This window comes from Colletotrichum orchidophilum (genome assembly GCF_001831195.1).
Source record: "Colletotrichum orchidophilum strain IMI 309357 chromosome Unknown Scaffold_203.1, whole genome shotgun sequence".
Classification (NCBI taxonomy): domain Eukaryota; kingdom Fungi; phylum Ascomycota; class Sordariomycetes; order Glomerellales; family Glomerellaceae; genus Colletotrichum; species Colletotrichum orchidophilum.
In genome coordinates this window covers 19,876-37,798 of record NW_019173159.1, presented here as the reverse complement: position 1 = coordinate 37,798, position 17,923 = coordinate 19,876, and the positions used below count along the sequence as shown (strand labels likewise).

Here is a 17,923-nt window from a genome sequence, read left to right as displayed (position 1 = left end):
CGGAGAGGGCGTTCAGCGGAGTTCCTCTTCTTTTTTTGGCTCCAAAAAAAAATTAACGGAATACCACGGAGTTGAAAGCAAAGAGGAGTTGTAGATGTCTACTTCATCCCCTCCTCTCTGCACGACAGAACAGCTTGGGATAAATAAAACTGTGATGACTGGGTCGTCATTCATGAAGATTCAGCTACCTGACCTACTTTCCCAGTTGTGCATTTCCCATGTTTGGCGCGTTTGGATACCAGAAACCATGTCCCTTTTCCCCCTTTGACTGAAAAAATGGGTGTCCTTACGTCGGACGCAAAGCCAAAATTTTGTGAGAAAGTCATCCCACGGCTGGAGCAAAATGATGGTTTTCCATCCACACTAGCAATTCCGACCCGTCTCTCAATGTCCTTGCCCATTTTGCTTCGGTCCATTGTGAAAAAGCCGGGAAAACCTTCCCACCATCGTCCTTTCCGTTCAACCAATTGCAGCTAGTGGTCCATTTGAGCCGCAAAAAAAGCCATTTCGCGATTTAATCCTCGTCATTCTGTCTGTCGGCGACCATCTCCGCGGCCGTGTTGATGACCTTCTCGGGCGGGCGCTCGACGACGACGTTGGGCTCCGCGGGAGAGGACAGACCCGGCATGGGCGAGAGGTTCCCACTGGCGGTACCGCTTCCCCCAGGCACGGGGATGCGGATGTCCTCGGGGGAGCCGGGGGTGATCTTGGGGTCGACGCCGGGGATGTGGACGCGCTTGGCCTCGTTCTGGTAGGCGGCGGGGATGATCTCGATGATCTCGTCGCGCGGGAACTTGAGGATGGGGATGTCCATTGTGGCGCAGTGCATCAGGTAGGCGTAGAGGACACGGAGGACGGACTCGTGGGCGATGATGAGGAGGTCGCTCTGCTCGCGCTCCAGCTCCAGGATGATGGGCTCGAGACGGACGGCGAGGTCGTGGTATGACTAGGTATATAGTGTCAGTGTTGCACAAGAGAGGATCAGCGATGATGAGGTCTACATGCTTACTTCAGCGCGCGGGTATCTGTGATGATACGGGTCCAGCTCGTGTTTCTCGACCTCCTCAGGGTACAGGTGGCGAATAGCCCGCTCCGACATCTTCTCGCAGACGCCCGGGTTGATCTGGCTCATCTGCGAACGCTGGCGGATCTTGTAGCCCTTGTTCTTGAGGTAGTCGGCGGTCTGAACGGTTCGGCAACGGGTGGAGGTCCAGACGGACAGAGGGCGGAGGGGGATGGCGGGGCCGCCCTTCTCCACGAGGGCGGCGCGCTCCTGCTCGCGGTGCTTCAATAGTGTCTCTGACATTCTGACGGCATACGCTATGCCCTCCTCGGAAAGAGGGGCATCCGCTTTGTACGAGTCTTCCTCGGTGGTAACGCCGGCTCGAACGAAGTAGGTGGTGCGCGACTTGATGTGCAGGTTGGTCAGGTAGAAGACGATGCGGTGAGAGAGGTAGCCAAAGGAGACATTGTTGTAGAAGAACTTCTGTCCCGCGTTGATCATCTTGATGTAGTTGAGCTCCTTCTCGTCCATGGTGTCAAAGACAGGGATCTTCATATCGATGCGGCGCAGGTATAATTTGGCAGCCTCATCGGGGTCCATGCCGGCGAACTGAATATGTTAGCAACGCAGCACTGTATAGTTCATATCAGCTAGCACTTACGTCAGGGGAGGAGATCTTGACATTGCGCGCATTCTCGCGCAGAATGCCCTCATCGTCGACGTATGACTCGATGAAGAGAGTCTATGAAACGTTAGTGCCTTGAGTAAGCATACCGATCGATACAAATCTTACCTGAACGTCGTGCTTCGCAAGCTCCTTAGCCAGCGCGCGACGACCAGCGGCAGTGGGGTTGACAGCATCGTAGATCGCGACCTGACCATTCTCATGGTTCAACCAAGCATAGATGTCCTCACGGCACTTCTTCAAAATCTTCTGCCGAAGAATCACGGACTGGGGGGAGGCATCAGGAAAGAAATAGTCCTCAGGGACTATACCGCCCTTGCCAACGGTTGCGCGACGGTAGTCGCCCAGATGGAAGATGCGCGTCTTGACTCCCAACCTGATAAACGTGAGCCAATGCGCTTCAAACAAACGTTGTTAACTCACCAGCCCAAGTAACGCGCCATGGACACACAAATATGGCTAAGGAGTGTTAGCAATTTTTTTAGGCCCAATGAATAGGAGTAACCCACGTCTTGCCACGAGCCGGAAGACCGACCATGACGATGGCGATGCGACCAGAGTGAAACAGACGGCCAGACATCGTGCTATAGAGCTGGGCCGGTGCCATATCCTGATCCTCGGGGACATCGTGAATGCCGTCGATGAAAGTCGAGCTTTTGCGACGGTATCTTGGCGCGTTGGCCGCGATCTCCGCAGTACTGTCAAGAAAGGTGATGTCAATACCTCGTCCTTCTGCGAGTTCCGGTCGAGGCTGAACGCCGCGAGAGGAGAATGTCTGGCGCTCAAACGCTTGGAGAAGCTTATCCAAGTCAGGGCTTCCGATCCGTCTCGCCATGATGACTGATCAAGTAGAGAGTGAGGGTCAGAGATGGTGGTAGATGTTCCGATGGGGAAGTTGATATGGAAGAGAAGAAAAGCAGCAATCTCAAGATAGAGAAGAAAGAAAGCAGGAGGACTGAATAGCAACTTGAGGAAAGTGGAAAGAGGGAGTAATTGGCGCTCGCTTCATTTGTTGTTCTGATGATGTCGTGCGTCTTATTGGGTATTCACACATGGACACGCCCGCCTCCTATGTGAACAAGGTCTTGTAGCCACCAGCCATCGACAAACGAAAGTCGAGTACGTTTAGCCATGCTGAGATTTTAGGTTGAGCTGTTGGAATCAGTCCAGTCCGACGTGGACTATTTGGATATGGTTGAGGGTGTTGGCAACCTTAGAGCCTGTGAAAGCGATGTGATTTCAAACGTGATGATCTCTGTATCTGAGACTTTGTGTCCTTGTTTGAGATGGACGAAAGTCGCCTTTCAACCCTTGCCAATAGTCGTACTTCAAGAGACTTGACAGGCAAGCAACTGTGAATGGGTGTTTGCCACAACGATCTTTGTCATATCATCTGTTGCTACGTCCTCGCACTTGAAACTCAGGTCTGCCATGACGAAGGCAGAACGACAAGTTGCTATGTCAGGAGGCTGGAGTCTGGGCGAGCCATCGTCGAAAGGCGGGCTTAGGCGAGGTGGATTTCGTTCCAAACTTGGCCAACATGGCTCGAACGTGTGTTTTCAAATCCCGTATTGCAGGACTCCTCGTTTACGAATGGCCATCCGTGATTCTGGGTAGACTTAATCCATAATCACATGGTGTCCAGAGGCACTTGCCCCAGTCACAAGAGGAGTTGATGTGTAGAACATGAATTGGCGGGGTTCTCATGACCCCTCCTTCTATAATAGGTACCTAAGGAAAAGAGGAACTCACAGTAGTGTGTCCATTCCGACAGTTGGAGCAGAATCTTCCTTGGAACCTCGAAACAACAAAAGAGTCAAGGATTGTGCCCCGTCCTCTGAGCTGGGAGCGGGTTGCGCTTGAGGCAACTACGGCCTCTGGACCGGGTGGAGGGGCCGCTGCGGAAGAAAATAGCGGAGACACGGTGACGCACTGTCTGCTCCTGAAGTACGAATACGGTAGGTAGAGAAAAGCAGCCGTCGATGTCCAGTCCTCACGAAGCTTGTCCGAGTTGAGTCTTGGTCTTGGATGAAGCGCAACGAAGTTTGTTTGCAGCAGGTAAAATGGCGCAGGTGAGTTGCTTCAAAGGTTTTGGTGATCGCTATCGTGGCAGATGTGGCACTGGTGTCTGAGCTGGCCCGTTCCGATTTAAGCCGCCAGTTTTTTTTGGACGGCCCGCGGCTCCAATACTGAGACTCTACGAAGGCCTGTGCTGCCGAAGCCCAACCAAAGGAGAATTCAAGTAGTGGCGTGGAGTATGTCGAAATATGGGAAGTCTCAGGGATCGTGAGATGGTGAATATGAAGCCGAGGGTATCTGGGGTCATCGCCCAGTAGGAATTCGCTTAGGTAGTTCGGGAAGCACCAAGACTAACACTGTAAGAAAAGAAGACTGTTGGGCTCAGCGATGGAGAGGGCCAAGGGAACGTACCGGATGCGGGCAAGGATCTGTAGTCCATCCTTGGACTAGCCGGGGAGTCGACCCGACAAGTCAGACCCGGTTAAGCTTCGGACCGACAGGCCCTGCTGGCCTGACGTAAGACGATGCCACAGAGCTGGACGGTATCACGTGATACAATTCTGTCATTGAGCTGGAGCTCCAGAAGAAAACTCCACTGCGGCTTGACCAGTCGTGGCTGCCAGCTGTTCCCATTGGATTTAGCGTGGCATTGTGGCTCGTGCTCGACCAGCACCTGGCTGTAATCAGCGAAGAAATTTATTCAGACTTTCCAATCATCACCAACCCGACTCCGACACGACGACCCTCCTCCCCCCCCCCAACGCCCCTGCCTGCCCATTGCGCGAGCATCAACCGATCCCCAGGGCAGTCGCAGCTGTATTATTTCGAACGGATCCAGATCATCTGGTACCCTCGTTGTTCTATTTCTGACTTTTTTTTTCTTTTCTTGCCCTTCATCTACCCGGTTCTGTTCGACCCAGTCCAGCGCCGACCGTCGCAACAATGGCGTCAAGCTTGGAACAAATCCAAAATGTTCTCCTGAACAACCCCGTCGCCAACTCTCTTTCAGATGCCATCAGCTCCTTCTCGGAACGGAGGGCGAAGCTCGGCTTGTCCAACCCCGGTACCACCGAGAACCTGACTAGGGAGGTCCAGCGCGATGTCTTGCTCACGAACTACATGTTCACCGGCCTCCGCGCCGACCTGACTAAGGCCTTCAGCATGTCGCCCTTGTTCCAGGTTTCTCACCAATTTGCGATGGGCGAGCGTTTGAACCCGTACACCTTTGCTGCGTTGTATGGAACAAGCAAGGTCCGTCGCCACTTGCGCTGCGAAGCAAAGCGCGATGAACTTGGCTGACTGACTTTACAGGTCTTCTTGCAAGGAAACATGGATAATGACGGCCAACTCTCCACCCGATTCAACTACCGATGGTCCGATAAGCTCGTGTCGAGAACGCAGTTCCAGGCCGCCCCTGGCGCTGGCCAAGAGATGCTCCAGTTCGAGAACGAATACACCGGAGACGACTTCACGGCTTCCCTCAAGATGTTGAACCCTTCCTGCCTCGACGGCGGTGTCACCGGAATCTTCATTGGTAGCTACCTTCAGTCGGTCACTCCCAAGCTCGCCCTCGGTCTCGAGACTGTCTGGCAGCGCCAGGCCATGACCCAGGGTCCCGAGACTGCTACCTCATACTGCGCCCGTTACAAGTCCAACGACTGGGTTGCTACCGCTCAGCTCCAGGCTCAGGGTGCTCTGAACACCTCCTACTGGAGACGTCTGTCCGAGAAGGTCCAGGCTGGTGTTGACTTGTCCCTCTCGCTCGTCCCCGGTGCCGCTGGCGTCATGGGTGGTTTCCAGAAGGAGGGTGTTACTACTATTGGTGCCAAGTACGACTTCAGAATGTCTACTTTCCGCGCTCAGGTCGACTCCAAGGGCAAGCTCAGCTGTCTGTTAGAGAAGCGCATTGCCGCCCCCGTTATGATGACTCTCGCTGCTGATGTTGACCACTTTTCTGTAAGTTTTATACCTAGGGATTTGAAACGCCCGCATGCTAATGTTCGCTTTAGCAACAAGCAAAGATCGGTGTCGGTATCTCCATCGAGGCCGGTGGTGAGGAACTCCAGGAGCAGCAGGAGACTCTTGGTGCCCAGGGAACTCCCAACATTCCCTTCTAAACCCGAAAAGAAATACGAGGACGGCTTGGTGCATAGCCAAGTCAGAACCGAAGCTCCGCTCCTAATCGAACCCAATAATTGATGTTTTTCCCCGGCGAGGACAAGAAACGATGTCGACGAACTTGATTTTCTTTCGCAAGTTCTCATTCTTATACTGCTGTCTTAGTACAAACGACTTCACGCCTCGACAGCACGGACCCGACAAACCAGAGTCTCGGATACTCTCCCTTTTAGAGGTCTTCCACCTTTTGGTCCGCCCTTCACGCTCATGTTCGTTGAACCTCGACTTCTCTACTCGGCCGGACAGAAAGACCTGTGTATATTACGCTCAGCCCGAGCAAAAAAAATCAGGGCCAATATGGTGGTGTATTGGCCGGCTTGGATGCATTTTGGGAGGCTTGGAACGGCATACCCGAAGCTGAGTGGCTGATGCCACAATTCACGAGAGCATCTACTTGAGGCTGCGCATCATGATTGGCTTCCGTGATGAACAACTCTCGTATGTACTGTGTATGAAGGAGATAGAATTCAATGCTGATATAACATCGCTTGCCATGTACATTGTTACCCTATGAACGTGATAGAGGGCATTGAGCTGCGCAAAATTCATTGGCCGTATTGTATGCAAAGCTTTACTTTGGGGGGTTTTACTGATCACGCCTGATTTATTGTGGCTACTATGACTTTTTACTCTGAGGCAATTTGTTTGTAGAGCGCCTTCAGCTCGTCATCGCTCATTTCCTTTATGCCAAACAGAGCATTGTCGCTCTTTGCCCACGGCTGGGCAAACTCCTTCTTGGAGCATGCGTACAAAAGCTGCGGGTACATCACATCGGGCGTCATGATGCCCTTCTTGATAGACTCCATACAGTTCTCGTAGATTGCGTCCACGTCGACGGTGGTAGTCTCCCACGGACCGCTCACGGCCTCCTGAGCGAGCGCGCCCATCTGCTTCTGCGACTTGACGGCGGAGTAAATGTACGCAATTCTGTTGGCCGTCTCCTCGGGGTGCAGCAGGGTGCCGACGACAGCCTTGCCGACGTCCGCGAGCATCGTGTAGGGGATGATGTTCTCGCCGTCGTTGAAGTGCGAAAGCTTTTTGTTCTTTACGTCGACGCCCATGAAGCAGGACCGGATGCCCCAGTCGAGGAAGGGCCCGCAGGTGACGATGGTGTAGGTGAACCGGCCGTTGTTCTCCTGGGCCTTTTGCTGCATGTGGCCGTGCGTCAGGGCCTTGATGCCAAAGATGGGCAGACTGGGCACGTGGACGCGCGTGGGGTCCAGGCCGAAGTCGGGCGGGACGTAGCGGTAGACGCCCGCGGCGACGGCGGCGTCCACGACGCGGGTCGCCACTTTAGGGTCGAAGCTGTTTGTCGAGTTGACGAGGGCGTCCTGGCCCTTGAGGGCCTGGGTCAGGGAGTCCAGGGACTCATAGTCGACCTCTTTGACCGTGACGCCCGTGGGAAACTTTTGGGATCCGGTTTTACGGGTCAGAATCGTGAGGTTGAATTTGTTGGAGTCCATGAGCGCCTTCAGGATGGAAGGGCCGAGGTTGCCGCCGGCCTGCATGATGTCAATGGCTGCTCATTATGAGAGATGAGGGGAATACTTACGCCAGCGAGAGCGACATTCTTGATTGATGGTGCCATTTTCTGTAATTCGGTGGTGACTTTGTGTTTTCTCTTGAAGAGCAACAACTTGAAGTGAGGCTTCAAGCCGGCAGCATGCCCTTATAAGCTCCCATAGCTAAGCCATCTATGAGGAGAGCAAGGATGAGAGCTACGTCGCGTCCATCCCCGACCGCAAGCTTCGAAAGCGTATGTCGCTGTGACGCCATTCCGTTCCAGGCTCGTCTGAAGGTGAGCCGGTCGCCATTTGTGTTTGAACCGCCTGCGGGAAAGAGGACGTTTACTCTTTTGCACTTTTGAGCTCTGACCCTTTGTTTCCGTGACAGATGGTTACAACGAAGAAGCGCACGTCCGGTTCGACCTTCTCGAATACGTGCTGTGGTGGGTGCCCTTACGGGACTACACCGACTGCTGTCAATTTGGTCTCTCGATTTCTGATCGAGCAAGGCACGAAAAGCTCAGGCTACCTGTTGAAGCCAAGCCAACTGATAGCTCTAGTCACCGGTTATCTATGAGCAACCACGGACAGGTTGGCGAATGGGCGGTACTTCGAAGCAAGGGGGACTACAACGGCGACCACGAATGAAAGAGCTGCTATCATATTGTCTTCCCCGCTCGGATTGAGGGAAGACGGGTACGCTGTTGGCTTTGCAGCTGTCTGGATGTGCATGACATGAGCTTTCAGAGATGAGATGAAGCGAGCGGTGGCGGGTAAGCCGGATGCGAATGCCTCACCATGAACCGGAAACTCAAAGTAAGCAGCGAAGCAGCGAAGCAGCGAGACGTCACAAATCCAAAACAAGCAGCCGACAAAGGAGACTGGATATGAGATGTTAAGTGCGCGGGCACCGGCATATTGAGAATACCGTGTGCGGTCGGTGCCGGGGTGGGGCCCCGGACAACGGAGGTCCGTTGCCTGGTTTTTGGGACCATCGGGTGAGGCTAGGATACCCCTTCATCATGTCTTCATCTGCCTACTCACCATTGCTATGACAAGTTTCTTGGTTAGAAACGAGATAACAGCGAGAGTACAGAGTTCAGAGTTCATTCAATTGGCCTTTGCATGCGGGTATTTATTTGGTGGTTCTCTTCTTCGTGTTCTCTCTGATCATGGTTCAATCGCCTTGCTGGCAGGTCAACGCTCTCAGACGAAGAACAGGGAAGTCTCAGAAACTACAGGTGCTCTTGACGATCATTGTCTCTTTCGTAGACAGACACTCTCTAGTTCATCAAGGGTATCTTCACAATCAGAAATTTGTACTTAAAATAAATAGGGCGGTGCATCCCTGACTAGCCTACCTGGATGTCAGTTATCCTCGAAGTAGTAAAGTAACGTACATTGTCCATGCCTTGACTCGATGAATCAATCACTGAGTGGACGCTTGATACCTGGTTTGCCCCCTTTGACACTGCCACAGCGGAAAACTGCAAAAAAAGATGCAAACCTACAACACCGGCATGTTCGTTGAGTCTAGCAAAAAACAAATTGCGGCGACCGAGACTCGAACTCGATGCATAAGCAAGCCTGGAAGGACTGGGAAGCTTATATGTTACCCTTACACCACCGCCGCAGAAGAGGAACTGTGTGGTTGCTGCAAGGCGGGAGCACAATGTGTGCTTATACTGGGTGCTGCTGAGGGGAAGAGCTAAGCTTAATCGAGAGCTCTGTCCAACTGCACGGTAGGATCGGCCGGATGAGGTAGAAAAGTTCTAGGCGTCAGGATTGCGCAGTGGATAATTTAATCCCTCTGAATATCCGGGATGCGCTATGCATTGTAGACCATGAAGGAAGAAAGGGAAAGGGGGAAAGGATTTGGTGAGGTAAAAATTCTCAAGAATGAAAATGGGAAAGATCTGGGCTGTCAAGAAAATCTCTTTTTTTTCCCGCCAGATGCCTACTAAAACAGAGCGGTGGTCAGTGCACTAACTAACAACCACTACCGCACCACTGGCGAATACCCCCATGATACATAGCCATTCTCCCAACACCATTCCATGTTCACTCCTATCACCCCTATGTCTTCAAGTATCCTTGTCTGCCTCTACCTTTGTAATTACTGTCACGACGGGAACCCGGAGAAGGATAAGGGATGAAAAGCAATTGCAAAGGCAAACATGAATACCTAGCTTGAAAGTCAGACTCAACCTCTGGTAGGAACCGCGATCAAGCTGCCAAAGCTACCACAACGCCTGCCCACTCCTATTCCCCAACACCTTGATTTTGGCAGACCGACAGCCCCTGGCGCCTTTCTTTTCTTTTAAAATGACCATTCTAGGACGATTCTTTTGGGCCATCTGCTAAACCTCGTGATCGCTTTAAGAGGCTTGCCGTTGACGCAGAAGTCGAATTCTCCAGACCAGTCTCGCCAGGCATGGAATTGGGCGCCGGAGACGATGGCATCGGCTAAAGACGCGTAAAGGGCGCCGGAGACGATTCCATCGGCCAAAGCTCCTTGAGATAATGTTCTGTACGGGTTAAATGTATTTGTGCCTCCTTCATCATCCCAAAAGGCAAGATGGAACGCCTCCCAGTCAATAACCTGAATCTTTGGCGCATGATTAGTTGGCGTCGTCCCCGAAGAAAGGCTGATGACAACGACGAAGTTTCGTACGGCACCGTGGCTGGGTAAAATGTCGCCCAGTGCTGCGGGTAGCGCACAACGCAGGAAAAAATACCGTGCATTCGGACTCCAAAGGTTCGGCATGGAGACGGAAACGTCCGATTGAAAGAGCTTAGTTTCTATCATCGGAGGAAAAGTCTCGATAATCTCTACTGGGGGATCGCCGGGGCCCAACACCGACGGCAGGGGCGGAATATGAAACCACATGTCGGTGGCCCCATGGTTGCTGACCCAAAGACTGCCGCACTATCACCAGCTCTTCACGCTCGATCTTTGCCCGCCTATTTAGGCTTGCTCCGGAGAGTGTAACTGGTCTAGAGGCAGACCTGAACAGCTCGGTACCCGTAGGCCCGGAAGGAGACTCGTTTGCGAAGAGTGGGAGACACAGCCTGCCACCATGGTCATCAAGAATATCGAATAGCGCATAAAAGTATTGACGCGAGGTTGGAGATTCGTTTCTGAACTCTGGCAGTTGAAGAAGAGGTAAACTGGTTCGGAGGCCCCTGTTGGTCAATTGGAACTCTGAAGGCGACCTCCCCATGAGGAGTGAACCAGCTCCGGCGAAGAGGGCCGAAGACATCGCAAAAAAATGGCCTCCAGTACCAGTGGGTTGGTTGATACCCCAAACGAATAGACTTTGATCAGATGTTTCCTTGATGATTTCTTGCTGCAGCCGAACAAAAGCCCTTTCGCCCTCTCCGTAAAGAAGCGGCATATTGATGTCGAACAGACCAAGGAGGCAGTACGCCATATCTTCTTTGCGCGAAGTCTGTCTCCGACTTGCCCAAGACATTCTGCCTGCCAGAGACACATTTTGAAAGTGATGAATTTGTAGCAAGATCCTCCCTGGTATGCCGGTGATTTTCGAAATTATATCTCGCAAACGATCTCTGTTTCCAACGTAATACCAATATTGGTCATAGAATTCCACGCGGCGGGGGGCTAGAAGCTCTTGCAGCGTCCACCCTCTAGTAAACCATCTGCTCTGTTTGAAAACCGAACCGGTATCCGTGTTGCTTTGTCGTCGATCAACACAAATATCCGAAAGAAAAGCAAAACAAACTTCGGCCTCTTGATACCACCTGAACATGGAGTTGATGGCTTCGGAAAGTTCAGCACTGCTGCTCTTGTCGATGCAGCACGTATCAATCCATATGTATCGTAACGACTCCATTTTCGCAAGGTGTGCGCTCTGCATAATCTTGTCGAATCCGGACCGCCGTCGTAACTTTTGGGCCTTATCTTCCGAATTCATTGTAGCTGAAGCCATCAGGCCTTCGAGAGAAGCAAAGGCTTCGCGATTTCCCTCGTACTCGTGGAGCCAGCAGAGATCTCGAAAGCTCACTTCCTCCTTACCCCAAGTATGAGAGAGAATCGCGTACTCGGGCATGTTGCCATCGAAGAATTCCTCCAACTGTAGAGTATCGACATTGATGAGCCTCATGCTGTCTTGCTTCTTAAGAGCAAAGCGTCGAGGCAAGACGAGTCTGAACTGAAGCCCGAGTGGCCGGCCGTGAGTCAATAGGCAGGCGTTTGAAAATGTCTACCCTGTTTGACGGGCACCAGCCTGAATGAGACGATAGTCACTTGCAATATGTTCCCTGGTGCAGTCAGTCATGGTAGTTGGTGACCAAGGCGCGAGACACACGGTGGGTTGGGAGAATTCTTTCCAATCTTAGTTTGGACCAACTCTAAAGGGATTGATGGCCGCGGATGTTTGGAATAGCGAACTAAAGGACCAAGATATTCGAGGAGTGAGAAAACAGCGAGAAGTTGGAATGCAAAGACCTCCATCAGGCTGTCATGTAGGGGAGGCTCCCAGCTGAGGCGCAGCAACACGTGAGTGGGATGCATGATAAACGAGGCTGTCTTTCCACTAGCCAATGAATGGGGGGGGGAACTTCATATTCTAAGGTATGTACACGATGTACCAATTCATTCCTTTACAGTGCTACCAAAAACTCCAGTAATGCTACAACTGACATGAAAAAGCGGCGACGCCATGAAGCGCACGAGAGAGGAGGGATCTATGTCTTGGAGGAATCAATGGTCAAGGCGATGTCGGACTGTTGACCGCGCCTTGTGTCGTCTAAACGACTTCTAGTCAAACAAGGTGTATCTGGAGTTGCCCGGCACCTGTCTATTGCTCTCATTGTACGATGGAGGCGGCTGGGCTTGCGACTGAGCCTGCGAGGCTGCAGAGGGGAGGGCAGGAGGGGCCGCGGCAGTCTGCTGAGTCCACTGCGCCGTCTTGATCACCATCTTGGCGAAGTATTGCTGGATAAACGACTCACTATGATATGTTAGCTCAATTGTTGAGGTCTTTGGGGTGAGTGATCACTAACGTGTAATAGCTGTGGTCCGAGTTGTGAGGTTGGACCAGGTTGTGCGCCAGCTCGTGAGCCAACACTACCCACCACCACACAGCCGCCTCGGCCTTTGCCTCGCCTGCCTGAGTCCTCAGAATCTTCTCCGCATGGAGCTGCAAGAAGAAACGCAAGTTGCAGAAGACACTGCCGTTGCTGTTGAATGCAATCGTAGAGCCCGACTCGTCGTAAAAGATATGAAGAACGCGCGGCGAAAGAGAGTAAACGCCAGCGACCTCGCTAAGAAGACCAGAAAAGGCGTTGATAGGACCATGATTCCTCGAGAGGAACTGACCCGAATCCATGGACAGGTTCTTTGAGACGAAGACTTTCATACTGTTCGACGCCTCCGCCGCGAAAACTATATTTTGCGCGGGAGTGCTGTCGCAGTAGGTGGCCTGCTCCTTCACCTCGTTGACGCTCGGTGGCGAGAACACGCTGTTGGAGTCATGAGCTCTGGTAGAGTTGATGGCGTTGAGCAAGTTCTGTCCAATAGTCGCTGGGTTGGTCACGCGCCCATCATCAGGTTTCCTCTCCGTGCTGCTGCTAGGCTGGTTGGCGATGCTCTGCGACTGCGTCTCGGGAGGTTTGTCAATGAACTTTTGAAGCTGGTCTTCCGCTTCTTCGTTCTCATTAGCGTCAAAGCCAAACCGACGAGACAGATTCGAGAAGAGCCCCTTGTTCTTCCGCGACTGCTGTGGAGGAGGCGATCTGTGAGCCTCTTCGGGACTGTCATCCCCGAAAGAGCCCGGCATGATCGGGTCCGGTGTCTTCGCAGCTTGTCGAGCAGCCTCAGCAGCTTTGGCTTGCTGACCCCATTCTTTCTCTTTCTCTTGGATCCGCTTCTGCTCAGCTTCCAGCGCCTTGCGACGCTCCTCCTCAGCAAATCTTGCCTCAGCAGCCTTGGCACGAAGGATACGATCAACGTTGTATCCTCGAGCTCTCAGGCCGTAGAGGTCGAGTGTCAGGAAGGGCTCGAAGAACAGATATGCCTGCTGATTCGGCCGTGATAGGAGAAGCTGGCAGATGGCCTGACCAACCTGGTACATGTCCGGCTGCCCTTCAGCTGCGACGTAGAGAATCCAACTTGAGCCAGACTGTGCGCTGGCGGCGGATCTCTTCTCTGTGTGAGACTGGCTGTGACCCCTGAGTGAACGACGGAGTGCAACCGAGCGGACGAGCTCAACGCGCAGGCTCTTCTCCAACCACTTGGCATCATGCTTGATATGCTCTCGTCTGTAGTTCGAGTACTCGTGAAGGAAGATCTTGGACCGCTCGAGAACATGCTTTCGCAGAGCAGCTGCCCGGTCCTGCTTGTCCGCATGAGGTCCGATTCTTACTTCCTCTTCCACAAGCGAGCTCAAAGTCTGAGCGCCAAGCTGATGGTAGAATTCCTCGAGCACTTCTTCTTCGGGCGCAGTGATCAAGTAGTCCTTGAACAAGCGGTAGCTGATGATATCGTCCAAGATGACGATTCGGTTCGCAGTAGCCAGCTGATACTGCTTGATAGGAGCATCGTCGTCGTCCACGTCAATAAGCTTGTCCTTAGATGGCGGCGATGGGATCTCCTTGGCTGCGAGTAAGAATGGAGATGACTTCATCTTGCGAATCAGCTCTTTGTCTTTCTTCAGTGTCGACATGTTCTCTGCCAAAGACTTCAGAAGAGCAAGGTACTTATCCGGGCTCTGAAGAATGCTGAGAAGTCGTGCAGGCTCGGTGCAGGCTAGATGTGCTATCTCTGGCTTGGTGGGCTCATGCTTGGCTCCGCACTTGAAGAGAAATGTGTTCGCATCAGCCCCGAAGTCGACAAAGTCAAAGATGTTGCCGTAGGTTGCTGACGTGCCCAGGTAGCATCGCTTGGGGCTGATATGGGTGACATAGGAGCCAGTCTTCTCGCTTGAGTCGCGAGCCTGCCGTGTTACGGGAACAATGGGTGCGTCACGCAACTTTGATAAACTGCCCTCTCCAAGATCGCTGCTACGCAGGGCAAAATACTCGAAGAGAGTGACGGCCATTTGCCGATCCTGGGGTGGCTTGGCCAGCAGACGAGACACGCACTCAGTAATGGGCGGGTCCCTAACTACCCCAAACTTGTTGGCATGCACATGAAGGTCTTTCTTCAGGATGTCGAAGCCCAAAATCGCAGCACCCTCATTGGTGAAGCAAGCTGAAGGCGTGACCAGCTTGTTGTCCTTCTGAAGAGGCAAGAAGGCCTTGCGACTATCGGCAAGGTTGAAGGCCCCATAGCCATTGAGATGATGGTTTGCGATGAAGTAGGTCATTGCGAACGCTCTGAGCTCTGCATCTGTGGACGCCATCATATTGACCATCTCGATGACAGAGGGGTATGGTCGCAAGCCCAGGATGGCTAGGAATCGGCCCTCGTGACTGCTGGCCCTGTAGCTTCCGGGCGGACCAGGCCACTGCAACACAGGCAACCGAAGAGTTCTGAGTGTCTCCTTTGGTTCGAACAGCTCCGAGACCTTGTACAACTCAGTCGTGCCTTTGGATGGCTCCATTCCTTTCGCCCCAGCTTCCGCCGGACAGAAACGAGTATCCTTAAGCTTCTTCATGTCGTCGGCGGGGATGTCGTCCTTGACCGAGGCGAGGTACTTAATGAGCTCCATGTGACTCCACCTCTGCGCACCCTCGGCCGAGGGGCTCAACAATCTAGAAAAGATAGTGTCGAGGTCGACCGTCTTGCGTACTCCGATTGCCGAAAGAAACTTATCTTTCAAGCTTTGACAGCCTTGGATGATGGGCAGATCATCGAAAAGCTTGACGCTAGGGAAGAAAGAGTCGGTTGGCTTCTTCATGCCCGTCTTTGTCGGCATGACAGTATGAGCCTGAAGCAGGGTGATGATCGTTGACTTGGAGCTTTGGCTAATGTTGTCCCAGTTTTTGGACAGCACCGTAAGGACCTGAACGGCGAACTTTGGAGACTTTTTCAAGTTCTGCTCGTCAGACCTGCTCGAGCCGAGCTCTAGCAGGAAACGCAGCCATGGCACAATTTCCAGAGGCTCCCAACCAAGGGCCTGCAGCTCAGGAGCAGAGCAATGGTTGGTGTAGGCCATAGGTATGGTTCTCGGGGGAATCGGCAGATTCGCTGGAATCTTGTTCGCTAACTGGTAATTGGTAATGGAGCCAAGGGCAATGATATCACCTTGCTCACTGCCGTCTTCAGTGACTGTGGCAACCGCAACATCAAGAAGACGAGCTTTGCTGGGAGGATCCAGTTCTCCGCTGAGCGCCTTTTTGCCGGCCCAACCAATGAAGTTAATAAGCTGCTCCTTATTCATTGCCTTGGTTTCCAGCTCTATCCGCACGTCGTCAACAGTGATTGGACTGAGCAGACCGAAGTCCATCAGTTTTCTAACGAAAGCATTCTCCATGAGCTCTCGAGGCACAACAGGAATGGTGTCGACGAACTTGCTGAGCTCGTCAGACCCGAGTCGGACCTTTGTACTAGACAAAACACCTCTGGAGGAAAATATCTCGATAGAAGCCTTCTTGAAGGCCGTCCAGAACGCTTCCTCAAGAATCTGGGAAACTTGACCGCTTGGTGTAGAATCAGCGAAAGTGAATGTCTTGAGGATGTGAAGTGCTTCAGGTAAGAGCTTGGCGAGGTCTTCCGCGCCAATCTTTGTCGCAGCTCCGACCAGATTCTTGACCTTGGAGTCAAGATCACTCATCTCGTTAATGAAAGCAAGTCTTGTCATTATACCAGCCGCCCGAAGCATCTCGATGTTCCATGTCCTAACCCATCGTGCGTTGAGATCAATGGCCTCACGCTCAACCGTAGGAATGACTGATTGCGCCGAGATATGCATGCCGGCGCCGGTCGTTTGCGTCGTGGGGAACCCGATGAAGATCCGGCCACCGGGTTTCTTGCTAGGTAACACTGAGGCGAACACGTCCACAGACTTTGAGATGGTAGCGGAGCGTGAACTTTCTGAAGCCATGGTCTCGTCATAGGACGAGGTAAGAATGGCGAGCTTTGTGGTCTTGGGTGGTGGTTTCTTCGTCGCACGCTCCAACTCGGCCGCGAACGAAGTTGAGACGCTGGTCTTGACCCAGGCGGTTGTCACTCGCAAGAAGATGGTGGAAGTAGAGAGCTTGGTCACGTTCTCACTGATCTCCTCCTGAGCGGCTGCCTCTTCTCTCTGCTGTTTTCCCTTGACAGTAACTTGCGATGCCGAGGACGTCAACCTCGAGAAGAAGCTCCGTAATGAGGGCACCTCGGATCCAACGCCGTATGTATCGGCTGTCTTGGTCGCCGCCGCAGCCTTCGGTTTCCAGCCAGCGGCACTCATAACGGCTGCATCGATCTGAGTGCTGGTTCGCTCGACCGATTTGACCTGCATCAGACCCTCTCGCGTCCGCGTCTCAACATCTCTCGGAATGGGTACGTCGAGACTAGGTGAGGTCTTCTTGTGAAGATCCAGAATCTTGTAGTCGTCGATCCAGAACTCGACATGTTGCAGAGCGACGAATGTCAAACTGGTTGCGAGAAACTGGCTAACGGACAGTAGGTTCGGCAAAGGAGTAGTGGAATTCCGGTAGTCGAGAACGAAGGTGGTGTCGCCGCTGCTCTGGTCCTCAGGTAGAGTGGACTTCTTGGTGAACAGCGCATTCCCTTTCCAGTAGAATGCCATGGCCTCATTGCCGGAGCTCACGAAGGGTTCTTCGCAGTCGGCAAAGACGCTGTAGAAGCCGACACCAAACGCACCAATCTTTGTTTCATCGGGGTTTCCCTCGGCGATCCTCTTCAATCTTCCCCAGTCGGTCTTGGTGAAAGGCTGGCCATCGTTCGCCACGACCAGACGACGCAGTGTGTGATTCACAATGACATGCTTGAGGAGTTCGGATCGGTTCGTGGTGGCGGGGAGTGGAACTGAGGTCGAGGGCAACGTCTCCCATTTAACCTTGACGGTTGTTGCTTGGGCGTCGGCGGCATTCTGGATTAACTCTCGCAACGTCGTCCATTCGCCCGAGTATCTGGCAAGAACCTTGTCGATCAAGGCTCTGGTATCGACGGTGACGGCCTCCTCCTCCTCGCCGCCTTGCAAAGCGGCAGCTTTCAGCCGCGAATAGTCCATCGTAGGTTGTTTGTCGGGAGTATTACGGCGCGCATGCGATCATTTTCGAGAACGTCAGGTATTCGTCGGGACTTGAAAGAGGTGGTCGGATAACAGGCACAGAAAACTCGGGTATCCGATGGATCAGAACGGGAGAGGATGTGGCATGGAAGGAAGAAGTAGGGGTGAGGTGGGAGGTAAGGTATGGGGAACTAGCAGGTGGTGGCGATGTATCTCAAAAGGTGAGTTCGGTCCGTCGGTTGATGTTCAAGATGGGTAAGAGAGGCTGAGACGCGCGTTTCGCTCATGCAATAATTAAGCAAACCAAAAGGGAACAATGAATTGCGGGCTCCTTCAGCAATAGACACTTAGAAAGCCTGGAGCACCTACAATAAGCTCGAGTCTG

The 17,923-nt window shown here is 52.9% G+C and overlaps 5 protein-coding genes across 5 annotated transcripts; 1 reads left to right on the top strand and 4 right to left on the bottom strand.

Annotated features, from left to right (window-relative positions):
* Positions 1–514: 514 nt before the first annotated feature.
* On the bottom strand, positions 515–2,523 carry CORC01_13628 (6-phosphofructo-2-kinase; the record flags this gene model as incomplete). The annotated part of the gene is made up of 6 exons (XM_022625244.1): positions 515–946; positions 1,010–1,612; positions 1,665–1,745; positions 1,797–2,064; positions 2,112–2,147; positions 2,198–2,523. 6 exons carry the CDS (start codon positions 2,521–2,523, stop codon positions 515–517), a joined length of 1,746 nt encoding a protein of 581 aa, XP_022468246.1.
* Positions 2,524–4,649: 2,126 nt separating this feature from the next.
* On the top strand, positions 4,650–5,824 carry CORC01_13627 (eukaryotic porin; the record flags this gene model as incomplete). Its single annotated transcript, XM_022625243.1, has 3 exons — positions 4,650–4,958; positions 5,019–5,663; positions 5,717–5,824. The coding sequence occupies 3 exons, from the start codon at positions 4,650–4,652 to the stop codon at positions 5,822–5,824; spliced, it is 1,062 nt and encodes a 353-aa protein (XP_022468245.1).
* Positions 5,825–6,511: 687 nt separating this feature from the next.
* CORC01_13626 (isoflavone reductase) lies at positions 6,512–7,473 on the bottom strand (the record flags this gene model as incomplete). The annotated part of the gene is made up of 2 exons (XM_022625242.1): positions 6,512–7,387; positions 7,438–7,473. 2 exons carry the CDS (start codon positions 7,471–7,473, stop codon positions 6,512–6,514), a joined length of 912 nt encoding a protein of 303 aa, XP_022468244.1.
* Positions 7,474–9,710: 2,237 nt separating this feature from the next.
* On the bottom strand, positions 9,711–11,517 carry CORC01_13625 (uncharacterized protein; the record flags this gene model as incomplete). The annotated part of the gene is made up of 2 exons (XM_022625241.1): positions 9,711–9,998; positions 11,137–11,517. The coding sequence occupies 2 exons, from the start codon at positions 11,515–11,517 to the stop codon at positions 9,711–9,713; spliced, it is 669 nt and encodes a 222-aa protein (XP_022468243.1).
* Positions 11,518–12,173: 656 nt separating this feature from the next.
* Positions 12,174–17,538, bottom strand: CORC01_13624 (uncharacterized protein; the record flags this gene model as incomplete). The annotated part of the gene is made up of 2 exons (XM_022625240.1): positions 12,174–12,366; positions 12,419–17,538. 2 exons carry the CDS (start codon positions 17,536–17,538, stop codon positions 12,174–12,176), a joined length of 5,313 nt encoding a protein of 1,770 aa, XP_022468242.1.
* Between the last annotated feature and the right edge of the window lie 385 nt (positions 17,539–17,923).